The sequence below is a fragment of the Erythrolamprus reginae genome, chromosome 3, assembly GCF_031021105.1.
Source record: "Erythrolamprus reginae isolate rEryReg1 chromosome 3, rEryReg1.hap1, whole genome shotgun sequence".
NCBI lineage: Eukaryota > Metazoa > Chordata > Lepidosauria > Squamata > Dipsadidae > Erythrolamprus > Erythrolamprus reginae.
Window position 1 is genome coordinate 216083590 of NC_091952.1, and position 13303 is coordinate 216096892.

General features: G+C 42.0%; 1 protein-coding gene across 6 annotated transcripts in view; it reads left to right on the plus strand.

Annotated features, from left to right (window-relative positions):
* The window catches only part of SULF1 (sulfatase 1), a 119456-nt gene that overhangs the window by 79644 nt on the left and 26509 nt on the right, over window positions 1–13303 (plus strand). For all 6 annotated transcript variants that reach the window (XR_011558731.1, XM_070747899.1, XM_070747902.1 and 3 more), the window contains exons 8-12: window positions 1818–1968; window positions 6824–6999; window positions 7564–7692; window positions 7958–8014; window positions 10887–11016. Coding sequence is in view for 5 of the 6 variants with exons in the window: in XM_070747899.1 (XP_070604000.1) it covers window positions 1818–1968; window positions 6824–6999; window positions 7564–7692; window positions 7958–8014; window positions 10887–11016 (643 nt within the window). In the remaining variant the exon portion in view is untranslated. The remainder of the gene's footprint in view (window positions 1–1817; window positions 1969–6823; window positions 7000–7563; window positions 7693–7957; window positions 8015–10886; window positions 11017–13303) is intronic.

The following is a 13303-nucleotide window of genomic DNA, read 5'->3' on the forward strand; positions in this document are numbered from 1 at the left end:
AAAACGGCTCCAAAAGTCGGCCGGGCTCCCGGGAGGCGGTGCGCGACTGTTTCCTCTTCGCTGCAGAGCCGCATGGAGGCGAAGACACGGTGCCTGGCCACGCTCCGCCTCCTGGGAGCCCAGCCGATTTTTGGAGCCGTTTTGTTTTCAGCTGGGCTCCCGGGAGGCGGAGCGTGGCCAGGCACCGTGTCTTCGCCTCCGTGCGCCGCCTCCACCCGGCCGAAAACAAAACGGCTCCAAAAGTCGGCCGGGCTCCCGGGAGGCGGTGCGCGACTGTTTCCTCTTCGCTGCAGAGCCGCACGGAGGCGAAGACACGGTGCCCGGCCACGCTCCGCCTCCCGGGAGCCCAGCCGATTTTTGGAGCTGTTTTGTTTTCAGCTGGGCTCCCAGGAGGCGGAGCGTGGCCGGGCACCGTGTCTTCGCCTCCGCGCGCCGCCTCCGCCCGGCCGAAAACAAAACGGCTCCAAAAGTCGGCCGGGCTCCCGGGAGGTGGTGCGCGACTGTTTCCTCTTCGCTGCAGAGCCGCACGGAGGCGAAGACACGGTGACCGGCCACGCTCCGCCTCCCGGGAGCCCAGCCAATTTTTGGAGCTGTTTTGTTTTCAGCTGGGCTCCCGGGAGGCGGAGCGTGGCCGGGCACCGTATCTTCGCCTCCGCGCGCTGCCTCCGCCCGGCCGAAAACAAAACGGCTCCAAAAGTCGGCCGGGCTCCCGGGAGGCAGTGCGCGACTGTGCTCTTCGCTGCAGAGCCGCCGGGCAGAGGCGAAGACAACGGCACCCTCCACTCTCTCTCCATCTCTCTCTCTCTCTCTTTTTTTCTCTCTGTTGCCGGCGTGGTGAACGAGAGAGAAAGAGAGAGAGAGAGAAAGGAGGGGAGAGAGAATGAGAAAGAAAGCGAGAAAGTAAGCAAGAGAGAAAGACAGGGAAAGAAAGCAAGAGAGAGAGAAAGAGAGGGGGAAGAAGGGGGAGGGAAAGACATAGAGGGAGGGAAGGAGGGAGAGAGAAAGAACAAAAAAGAGAGGGAGGAAGGAAGAGAGAAAGGAAGAGGGATGGAGAGAGAGGGAATGAAAGATGAAGGAAGGGAGAGAGAAAGGGGGAGGAAGAGATAGAAAGGAGGGAGAAGGGGGTAGTTAGGGAGAGGGAAAAGGAAGGGCTTGGAGAAAGGCAGGGGGAAAGAAAGATAGAAAGGAAAGAGGGAGGGATTGATAGAAAGGAAAAAGGGAGGGAGGAAAGAGGGAGGGAGAGATAGAAAGGAAAAGGGGAGGGAGGAAAGAGGGAGGGAGAGATAGAAAGGAAAGATGGAGGGAGAGATAGAAAGGAAAGAGGGAGGGAAAGATAGAAAGAAAAGAGGGAGGGAGAGATAGAAAGGAAAGTGGGAGGGAGGAAAGAGGGAGGAAGACATAGAAAGGATAGAATTATGGATGCAAGAACTTGCTCATGTGTGATAGCGCACGCCCACACTTACTTACTTACTTACTTTATTTATTTATTTATTTATACTTATATGCCGCCCAGTGCCAAAAGGACTGCCGCTCAGACACTATACTTTTCCGCTCACCCCGAAAAAAAATTAGAGGGAACACTGCTCTCAACTGGTAATTTATAAACATTCATTTCTTGCATTTTGTCTAAAAGATATTTTGATGTGCAGTAGATTATAGCAAAATGAGCAGATTTTACATCAGAAACCACAAATAACTTAAACTATGGAGTTCTTGATGCTCTCTGTGCCTGGTGGTATGTTTTCATTAACGATGTTACCTAGTTGGTAAGATATTCTCTTCTATTGGAGCTTAATCTTTATTATCTTCCCCTGCAGAACTCCTAGTTACAACTATGCACCCAATATGGATAAACATTGGATCATGCAGTATACAGGGCCTATGCTTCCCATCCATATGGAATTTACAAATATCCTGCATCGAAAAAGACTTCAAACTCTGCTGTCAGTTGATGATTCCATGGAAAGGGTAAGCAAATAAAAATGGCTAAAGCTATTCTGTAGCACCACATTCTGCTCTGTTTTGAATATTTGTTTGTTTGTTTGTTGCAATTATAGCCACTCACTCCAAAACGGATTCTGAGTGGTTCTGGTAGGAAATTCTTGTTCCAGAATTCCAATACATTCCATTTTTATATGATACTCCAATTTTTATTCCATTTTATTCCATTTTTATTCCATTCATTCCTGCAACAATACAAGAAAGGCAAACCAAGTACATGAAATATTTCATCTGGTAAAATAGATAACATATACACAAGGGTTGTGTAGTGAAGCATTGTAATGTGCAGGTAGTCCTATGATCATAACAGAGCCCAAAATTTCTGTTGCTAAGGGAAGCAGTTGTTAATGAGTTGTTAATGAGCCTTATTTTATCACCTTTTTTGGTAGAGTGATTAACTGAATCACTACGTGATTTAATTGTTACATGAATTGTGTGGTTGTTAAGCAAATCTGGCTTTTCCCATTGACTTTGCTTTCCTGATGCAAAGGTTGCAAGACCCTGGGACAGTGCAACTCTCATAAATTCATGCCAATTACCAAGAGTCCAAATTTTGATCATGTGACCATGGTGATGCTGCAGTGGTCCTAAATGGGAAAAATGATCATAAGTCACTTTTCAGCACTGCTGTAACTTCAAATATTCACTAAACAATTGCTTGTAAGTCAAGAACTACTTGTATGACTCCCTCTGTGTTCTTTACTAATTTAAAACATTGTATAATAGGACCTACCTTGGGTTGTTTGTATTATTTCATTCATTCATTGCAAATAGTTTGATGGGATCATTTCATCTGATGAAAAAGAAAAGACAGAAAAGTTAAACAAATTGTAGTTGAACACATTTAAAGAGACTTCCTGTGTCACTGAAAGTCTCTAAAGTTTAATTTTACAATCATAGTTGCTTATTTTGCAGCCAAATAGATTCATATGACTGTAGAATATCAGAATTGCAGAGAACTAACAAAAGCTTCCCAAGGTGTACATAAAATGAAAAACGTGGTTTGTTTCAAGCCTGAAACAAACAGCCCCATTTGAAACAATCTAATAGAACAAATACAAACTAGATTCGTTCTTTCATAATATCAAGCTTAAAATAAGTTGTATGCTCTGGGTTTCCAAAAGAAAAATGATAACTTGGAATCAGATCCTTACTGCCTTCTCAGTATTCCACCTGAGTTCCATAAAATGAGGACTCAAGATTGTTCTGGGCAATATGCTGACTGGGTAAACTGCTTAGAGACGCTATAAAGCACTGTAAAATGTATATACAATACTACCGGTAAGTGTTTTTGCTGCTGCCTTGTTTTGTGGCCCAAGACCACAATAGTAGGTAACAGCTGGTCAATGAACTCGCATGAAGATTGGAAAAAGTAGCAATTAAAAACATTTTAAAATATAAGTAAAGCATTTTTACCCAACTATTAACTTAAAAAACCCTTAAGGTGTCCAGGAAAGGCCACAAAAGTCTTTAATTAAACACATTCCTGGGATGCTAAGCAACACAGTTCAAACCAAAGAGAGGAAGCTTGAGAGATTCATTGATACTCAACAGTTAACAGCCAGCCCACAAGTCTTTGGTGAAAACCAACCTATAAGTAAGTAACCAGATGCAGATCTGAACAAAAAAATAATTTCTTATGGGTGCTACGATCCCTATTAGGTTTGTTGTTATCTTTCCAGATAATTTTTAAACTAAGCACTGTTTACTACTTAAAATATTTATTATAATTCTTGCAGAAAAATTACAGAATATTAGTTGAATATAAAACTAGACCAGAATGCTTTCTGAAAAATCTAATTAAGCATTAGCAGGGACAATCATGTGCTCATATGTTTATTTGCATTTGATTGCCTATTCACAAACATATGTCACTCGCAACCACAGATCCAGCAAAAGTTAAACAGAAGAGTTCATCAAATCAGTTCACCAAACAATTCCAAATGTCAGTGAGTGTATTTTTGAATACACTTTGGAAACTCAGTTTCTACAAGTCATAACAGCTTGCCACAGACTGCCCACTTACAAATAGACCCAACAAATCATTCAAAGCAAATTAATCTCAGCAATGTTACTTCACAAGCCTCATTCTCACAAGCACACTTGTTTTGTATTTGCCTACTATCCATATGGTGAACTTAAGTTTCACCATAACAGAATTAATTTTTTAAAATAGCAATAATTTACTTACCCCAAATAGGCAGGCAATGGTATGAAGACATTATGTTAATTGACTGGGCTGTGGCCAATTCTGCTGCTGTTGAGAGAATTATGTCTTTGTCTTTAAGGCAATAAATAAGTGTGTGTGTGGTCTCAGAGTCAGCACATTTTATCTTGCAAGATAATTAGCAACCAGAGTCCAACACTGAATACCCACAATAAGGATGGGAAGAATAAAATCAGTCCCTCAAAGTAGACTCGTTAGGACAGTGTTTTTCAACCAGTGTGCCGTGGCACACTAATGTGCCGCGATACATGGTCAGGTGTGCCGCGAAGCTCACAGAGAAAGAAAGCAAGAGAGAGAGAAAGCAAGAGAGAGAGAAAGCAAGAGAGAAAGGAAGGAAGAGAGACAGAAAGCAAGAGAGAGAAAGCAAGAGAGAAAGAAACCAAGAGAGAGAGAATGCAAGAGAGAGGGAAAGAGAGGGGGGAAGGAGAGAGAGAGAAAGACATAGAGGGACATAGGGAGGGAGAGAAAGCAAAAAAGAGAGGAAGGAAGGAAGAGAAAGAAAGAGGGATGGAGAGAGAGAGAAAGAAAGAGGAAGAAAGGGAGAGAAAGAGGGAGGGAGAAAGAAATAGAGCGAAGGGGAGGAAGAGAGAGAGATAATTTTTTTGTCCAAACTTTTTTTAGCCCCCTCAAACCCCCCCCCCCCCCCGGCTCAATGTGCCCCAGGGTTTCGTAAATGTAAAAAATGTGCCGCGGCTCAAAAAAAGGTTGAAAATCACTGAGTTAGGAAACCAATGCCTCATAGATCAGAACTACTTTTATTGTAAAGCTACAATAATAGAACCTTACAAGTCTGAATAATATTCTCCGATCTTTCCCTTCATTTTCATGTAAGCTAGGGAAGAACTTGTTTAAAACTTTTATTCACATTAAATTCTTTGCCTGGCTTCAGGCTCCTTTTCTCTGTTTCCTTGGTAGCAGCTCTTCCTTCCACCCTCTACATCTAGTGTGAGACACAGGTGAACTGGTATCTGAAGAATAGCTTTCATGAGTCACCAATAACCATATACACGTATGTATAGAGAGTGATGACCAGGTGCCCAGTGGTTTGCTAAGGGGAGCTGTTTTCTCTTTGTGGTGGGGAGAAAGCCTATTTTTTAGTCCTGGGCTTTGTCTTGGTTTCTTTGGTTATGATGCTAGCTGATTTGGTTATGATGCAAGCCGGGCTTGGTAGCGCGAGCCTGTAATCCAACCTGCGGAGGCTGAGACTGGCATGGATTGCTTGAGTTCGAGGCTGCTCTGCTCCTGGGAGAAATTCAGGCCAACAGAAGGCTGAGGACCACAAGAAGGTTGCCCTAACTGCTGGGGGGCAAACTGACCTATGTCTGAATAAATGTCTGATGTACCACAAGAAGAATGTACTATTAAGTCAGGCCTCAGTGCAGTTGTTTTTCCCCACATCTGACCAGCAAATTCTGCCTTGGAGAGTAGAGTTTTATAAGGCAGATAAACTGGAACTAGTTATCTAGTCTGAAACGGGAGGTGTATTGTAAATGAAAGGTGAAAGAAAAAGAAAAGCAAAAGGAAAGGATTTCATGTACCATGTTTTTCAGAGTATAAGATACACTGAAGCATAAGACACATGTTAGTTTTGGGAGAGGAAAACAGGGGGGGGGTGAAATCTACCTACTAGGTATTCATCTGGCTAGCATCCTTAGTCTGGTCAGCTTCAGCACATTATTTTATCCCCTGGTTAAAGCCTGCAAAGACTTAAGGCTGGAAAAAAACTTATTTGGAGCAGGAATGAAAAAATCCTGCAAGCTGGGAAGATCGTTAGCATGTCATTAGGGCTGGGGGAAAAAGCTTTGGATGGAGGAGAATAATAAAAAAAAAAGCTACATTCGGAGTATAGGCTGCATCCACATTTTTAGTCTCTTTTAGGTGGGTCTTATGCTCCGAAAAATACAGTAACTTGTAAGTTATTTCTTTATGTGTGAGAGATAACTGAAAAGCAGGGAAAGAGGAATGAGGATCAAACTCATTAAAAAGAGACAACCTGCTAAAGTAGGATGGGAGCAGGAGGATGGTTTGCCTTGAAGGCAGACAGCTGTAGCAGTCCTCTTGCAGGTGGTCAGTTACAGCTGTTGGCCTCTTTCTCTGGACCTACAAAATGAATGGCTACTTTTCCTTAAGTGGCCTGAGATGTTTCAGATCAGTCAAGCCAAAGTTGTTGAACTGGTAGGCTAGAAATTAAAAAGAAAAATAAATAAATACATGGCACCGAAGTCCAATTGTCTCTCTTATAATGGTTGAAAGCCTCAATTGTTTCAACCTTGAAATAGACTAGTTCTGTTCCAAAATCATGACAAGCTACTGCACTTTGTTCCAATCTGGAAACCACTGATGTGTTTTGTTTGAAGCTTCAAGCTTTAAAATGTGCATTTCAATATTGCTTTATATCTGATGGAATTTGTGTAACCTCTTCTAGAAGCGTTATGGTGATGGTTTCATGATTGCTGGATTTTAATTGGTTTTAGTGACATGCCTCTAACAGAATTGTTTAAATATAAATGTTGTAAATACTGCTGTGTATATATGTATAATGATTGATTTAGCATTGATTTGCATTGATTTTCCCCCCCATTTATTGCATTTCAGTTATATCATATGCTAGTGGAAACTGGAGAACTGGAGAATACTTACATTATTTACACTGCTGATCATGGTTACCATATTGGACAGTTTGGACTGGTCAAGGGAAAGTCAATGCCATATGATTTTGATATTCGTGTTCCTTTCTTTATTCGTGGTCCAAGTATAGAGCCGGGATCAGTGTACGTTCTCCTATGTCTGCAGCACAGCTGTTGTACCTAATGTAAAATATTTGTAAGCACATTTGATTGTCATTCTTGTGGATGATTTATTTCATCAAGATTATTGCAAAGCATGAACAAAGGAGAGCATCTTTTTGTTACTTTGTAAATGTTATTCTTTCCAAGCTTTTTGCTAGAAGTATAATGGCATATTTTTTGTTTTATTGTTAGACAGTTATTTTGTAGATTGCTGCTAAGACTGTAACAGGGTCATATGAGGATATATTTCACTTACTGTGGCTTTACTAAGTATATAAATATTTAGCCACAAGTCTGCTGGCTCAAATAGCATGGCTGCTTTATCTCATTGTATAACTTAGTACATCCTGAAATTAGCATGCCTCGTCCTAATTCACTGCCCGGTGAGGGAAACTTGGAAAAAACTTGAAACTGCCAGCATATAACGCTGTTTTCAAGTGCCATATTTGTATAAAATGACACTCAGATTCTTTTAATTCTATAAAGATTTAAGATGTTTCTTCTAATGTGCATAATACAGCTCTGGCCTTCTCTGTTCATTTGCAGAGTATCTCACATGGTGCTGAATATTGACCTTGCTCCAACAGTTTTGGATATTGCAGGACTTGATCCACCTCCAGATATGGATGGAAAATCTATTCTAAAACTTCTGGACCTTGAAAAACCAGGGAACAGGTGAGATGAAGCACTGTCTTGATTTGGCAGCAAAGGCCTGAGTTAGATTGGGAAGCGGATGGAAAACGAAACATGTGTAAACAACTACAAGTGACCCTGGCTTTCCCAGCACACAAAACAATTTTAAAGATCATATTTATAAAATTGTGGAAGTTGTGGACAAATAATTTGCTTGGAGTAAAAATAAATTAGTCATCTTTAATTGCATAGCCAAAATAGCCATGAATGCCAACAGTAATTATTGTTATTTTTATTTTTATTTTAGGTTTCGAACAAACAAGAAAACCAAAGTTTGGCGTGATACATTCCTAGTGGAAAGAGGGTAATTATTGAAGTTGAGTGAGTTCTAGGAAAATTGCCTGGTGGGCAATTCTCTTAATTTTGTATGCAGGGACATTTATTTATTTATTGATTGATTGATTGATTGGATTTGTATGCCGCCCCTCTCCGGAGACTCGGGGCGGCTAACAGCAGTAATAAGACAGCATATAATAATAATCCAATACTAAAAACAATTAAAAACCCATTATAATAAAAACCAAACAGACATACAGACATGCCATGCATAAAATTGTAAAGGCCTAGGGGGAAAGGGTATCTCAATTCCCCCATGCCTGGTGGCAGAGGTGGGTTTTAAATAGCTTACAAAAGGCAAGGAGGGTGAGGGCAATTCTAATCTCTGGGGGGAGTTGGTTCCAGAGGGCCGGGGCCGCCACAGAGAAGGCTCTTCCCCTGGGTCCCGCCAAGCGGCATTGTTTAGTTGACAGGACCCAGAGAAGACCCACTCTGTGGGACCTAACTGGTCACTGGGATTCGTGCAGCAGAAGGCAGTCCCTGAGATAATCTGGTCCGGTGCCATGAAGGGCTTTATAGGTCATAACCAACACTTTGAATTGTGACCGGAAACTGATCAGCAACCAATGCAGACTGCGGAGTGTTGGTGTTACATGGGCATATTTGGAAAAGCCCATGATTGCTCTCGCAGCTGCATTCTGCACGATCTGAAGTTTCCGAACACTTTTCAAAGGTAGCCCCATGTAGAGAGCATTACAGTAGTCGACATCCTTTGTTCAACCTTGTTTTGCTACTATTAACAGTGCAGGTTGTGAAACTGTTTCCTTGCCATGCCAGGTTGACCCAAATTTTAAAATAAAATCTCCTTGGGTGCTTTAGAGCAGGGGTCAACAACCTGTGGCTCCAGATGCGCATGCAGCTCTTTGGGCCTTCTATCGTGGCTCCCTGTCCACCTGACACAGCAGTGGCATGGTTGGAGCCTTAGTGTGGGAGCAAAACACCCCTGTACTTGCCTTTGCGCAGCAACAGCATTCCACCTGGTACATTTGCTGCCTCCACCAGTAAAGATTGCTAGGAGAGAAGAGTGGGGGTGGATCTTGCAGGGTGGGGGCCATCGCCCAAGCATGGCATTCTTCCTCTCTTGTCGGCGAGGCCAAGAGAAAGAAGGGGACGGTGTGGGGAAGCGCTCCCCTGACCTGTGGATCACAACAGCCCAGCAGGGGGAGGCGGAGATGGCCTGGCAGAAGTGCCCCCATTGGTGAGTTGGACCGCAGAGAGGCATGGTCTGACTCTCGCAGTGAAACGTGCCGCTTTCTGTTTCTGTTTCCCCGATCTCAGCTCTTTCAGCAAGATGATGTGAGCCCTTTCCATCTACTCAGTTTTAGTAATACAAACTTTTTCCAATGGCACCCTGTAGGAACTGAAGAAAGGAACAAAACAGTAAAACCCAACATTTTAATAAGAATGAAATTGGTTGGGTTTTAGGGCTGCACTGTCCTACACAAACCAGCAGGCCTAGGGAAGAGAATCTGTTCTTTTCTCTCTCTTTTTTTTAGTCATTTGACAAAAGAAAACTGCTGGTTTGTCTCTTTTTATCCTTGCCTCAGTCAGATTATTATCACAACTGAAGTACATAAGAAGGGGCCTGCCAAAGTATATGGGCTGAGAAGGAATCCTTCCAATTCTTGACAGCTTCCATGTTAAAAGCTTGTGATGAACAAGCCTTGGGAGATCATCCAATGCAGTACTAAGGCCGGATGCCAACTCTTTCTCTGCACTGTTTTCTCAGCCTGTGCCAAGAAATGATAGAAAGGAAGCGTTTGCAAATGTCATATCCCTGTTTGAGTTTATCCTGCATATTTTAATATAGAACATATACCTTTCTTCCATACATGCATTCTCTCATTACGACACAACAACTGTATGAAATGCAGCATTGAATTTTGCCAGTCATGTTTGTCCTTCATATACATACAATACATATACATGTTCTATAATAAAATATGTCCTCCCTCCGTTGTTCAGATCTCCCTGCATTTATTTATTTATTTATTACTTAGATTTGTATGCCGCCCCTCTCCGAAGACTCGGGGCGGCTCACAACACGTAGAAACAAATCATAAATAATCTAACAATTTAAAATATTAAAGATTTAAAAAAGATCCCATATACTAACAGACATACACACAAGCATACCATATATAAATTAAACATGCCCAGGGGAAGATGTTTCAGTTCCCCCATGCCTGACGGCAAAGGTGGGTTTTAAGGAGTTTACGGAAGGCAGGAAGAGTAGGGGCAGTTCTAATCTCCGGGGGGAGTTGGTTCCAGAGGGCCGGTGCCGCCACAGAGAAGGCTCTTCCCCTGGGGCCCGCCAACCGACATTGTTTAGTTGACGGGACCTGGAGAAGGCCCACTCTGTGGGACCTAATCGGTCGCTGGGATTCGTGCGGCAGGAGGCGGTCTCGGAGATATTCTGGTCCAATGCCATGAAGGGCTTTAAAGGTCATAACCAACACTTTGAAATGTGGACATCGGTTCATTGGAAAGAATTGAGCCTGCAGAACATGTATACATAAGACTGCTCAAAGATCTCTTTATGCCCATGTTTCTCAGTCTTTGGCAACTTTAAGAGATGTGAACTTCAGTGTGAAGCCTGGGGAACTCTGGGAGTTGCAGTCCATCCGTCTTAAAGTTGCCAAGGTTGAGAAACACTGCTTTAGATTAAGGCTCTTCTCGTGTCTCACCCTAACCTGTATTTCAATGCATTGCATTTTAATTCTACGATAAACAATTATTAGTCCTTGTTGATTTACTTACACTTCATAGAGGCGCTTCTGTTTTGATTCAGGAATCTTATTTGTACATTCTCAAAAGTACTGCCTCTTTTCTTTTTAAAGCAAATTTTTGCGTAAGAAAGAAGAAATGGGCAAAAATACCCAGCAGTCAAATCATTTGCCTAAATATGAGAGAGTAAAAGAATTATGTCAACAAACACGATACCAAACAGCTTGTGAGCAACCTGGTCAGGTAAGCAGCAGATAATCACATAATATTTAATTATACTTTGAGATCTGATGTGATAACGCAGTGATTACTTTGATAATACATGTTGTATGAACCAGCTTTTGAAGGGACTTTTTCATACCAAGGAAAATCAAGCTTTTGACCGTGTGTGCCATACCACGTGCACTAATAAAAAACGTGGTAAGGAAGAAGGGGAACTCGGACAAAAAACAGGGTATGTAGAAAGTAAGGACTCAAATGTCTATACAGCAAAGCACAAAGGATGAGGAATAAACAGGGTGATCCTCATTCAAGAATTCAAGTACATGTATAATACTGTTGCATTATTTATTATTTGCATTATAATAACAGTATTATAACAGTATAATACTGTTGCATTATGGAAACGTGGAATGAAACCAATGAATGGAATATGCAGTAAAGGGATTAAAGAAACAGACCTAATAAAAGAGGAAATGGAATTCCTTTAGATATATATATGAAGTCCTGTATTTTTTGCTCCATAAAATGCTCCTGTCACAATTCGTACGTAGGTTTGGACGAAGAAGCACATTTCAGTATTAGAAGGGGACTTAAACTACCCTGACATCAACTGGGAAACACTGCCTCAAACAGTTTCCTGACAAACCTAGCAATTATGAGTTCATCAACTCCATCCTACCATGACTTTCTCAGAGTTTCCTTTCATCTCAACCTATATATCCATTTAGTTTACAAGCAGACTGGCAGTTAAGAAAATAAATGCTGCTGGCAAGAAAAATGCATAAGAGTGTGCAACTATCAGGCTAGTCATGGCATGAGTATATGAGGGTTTGGGGTGCCAGATGGAGCAAAAGTGTGCGATGGTGTGTGAGTAACCAGAGGACATGGTGCAAGTGTGAAGGGGTTGGGTGCATAGGTGTGGAGGACTTACCCCAACAACTTGCAGTCTTCCCTACCATTTTGCCCCTTTGCTTGCTTCCTTTGCCAGCAAGGAAGGTTGCAAATTACAGTGGTACCTCTACTTACAAACTTATTTTTTTCTGTGACCAGGTTCTTAAGTAGAAAAGTTTGTGAGGAGAAGCAATTTTTCCCATAGGAATCAATGTAAAGGCGAATAATGCGTGCGATTGGGGAAACCACAGGGAAGAGGCCCTGTTTTCTCCCAGGAGATTCCTAGATAGGCCCCACAGAGGCATCTCCCTGCCTTTTCCACCCCTGTTTCCTCCCAGGAGACTCCTAGAGAGGCCCCATGGAGACTTCTCCCTGCCTTTTCCAGCCCTGTTTCCTCCCAGGAGATTCCTAGAGAGGCCCCACGGAGGCTTTCCCCCACCTTTTTCAGCCCTGTTTCCTCCCAGGAGATTCCTAGAGAGGCCCCAAGGAGGCTTCTCCCTGTTTTTCCTGTTACAGTTTCGGAGGCTCGGGTTTGTAAGTGGAAAATAATTCTTGAGAAGAGGCAAAAAAATATTGAACACCCAGTTCTTATCTAGAGAAATTTGTAAGTAGAGGGGTTTGTAGGTAGAGGTACCACTATGCAGTCAAATAGATGAGTGCTGCAACTGTCATAATTGCAAGCTGGCTGCCCAGCGCTCTGATCATAATCATATGATTGTGGAGGTGCTGGAATTTGGAGAACTGATCAAAGTCACTTCTCATTCAGTGCCTTTGTAACTTTAAACAGTCATAATTGAGTGGCTGTTATCAGGGATGGCCTGTGTATTCAATCTACCTTCACTCAGCTTCTATTCATTCTTGACTAGACTCTTTTACTACATATATTATAGTGCAAACTACGTTGAGGAATTTTAAGTCTTGCTGAATCCTATGAACAAGTTCTTTTCTCCATTTTGCACTTTTTATGTCTTGGCAGTCAAACTTTCCAGCATATTTAAAGCTTGAATTGTCAGCTGGCAATGGTTCTTTCCCTAACCTTCAGGCGTGCCTATCATTGAGACATATTTTGTAGACGATGTAATTAATTTCCTTATTACACGAAAGGCTTTATCTGGCTGTTTCGAGCTGTCACAGCATATTAAATAAACGGTGTTCACTTTTTAGACTTCAGAGGGACATTTATTGCACTTTAATGATGTTGAATACAAAGCTACATTAACACTCTTACAAAAACCAATAAAGGGAGAACATCATAATCTACCTCATGTGGTTTATTGCAAATCTTTCCAGAATTATATTTGTCACCATTGGTTCTCTGTAATTTTTTTCAACAGACAGGAAAAGGGTTGTTTTTTTTGTTTCAGATAGCTTAGTCTGTAAAAATAATTTTAGAAAAGAATGTAGCAGGAGGATGGAA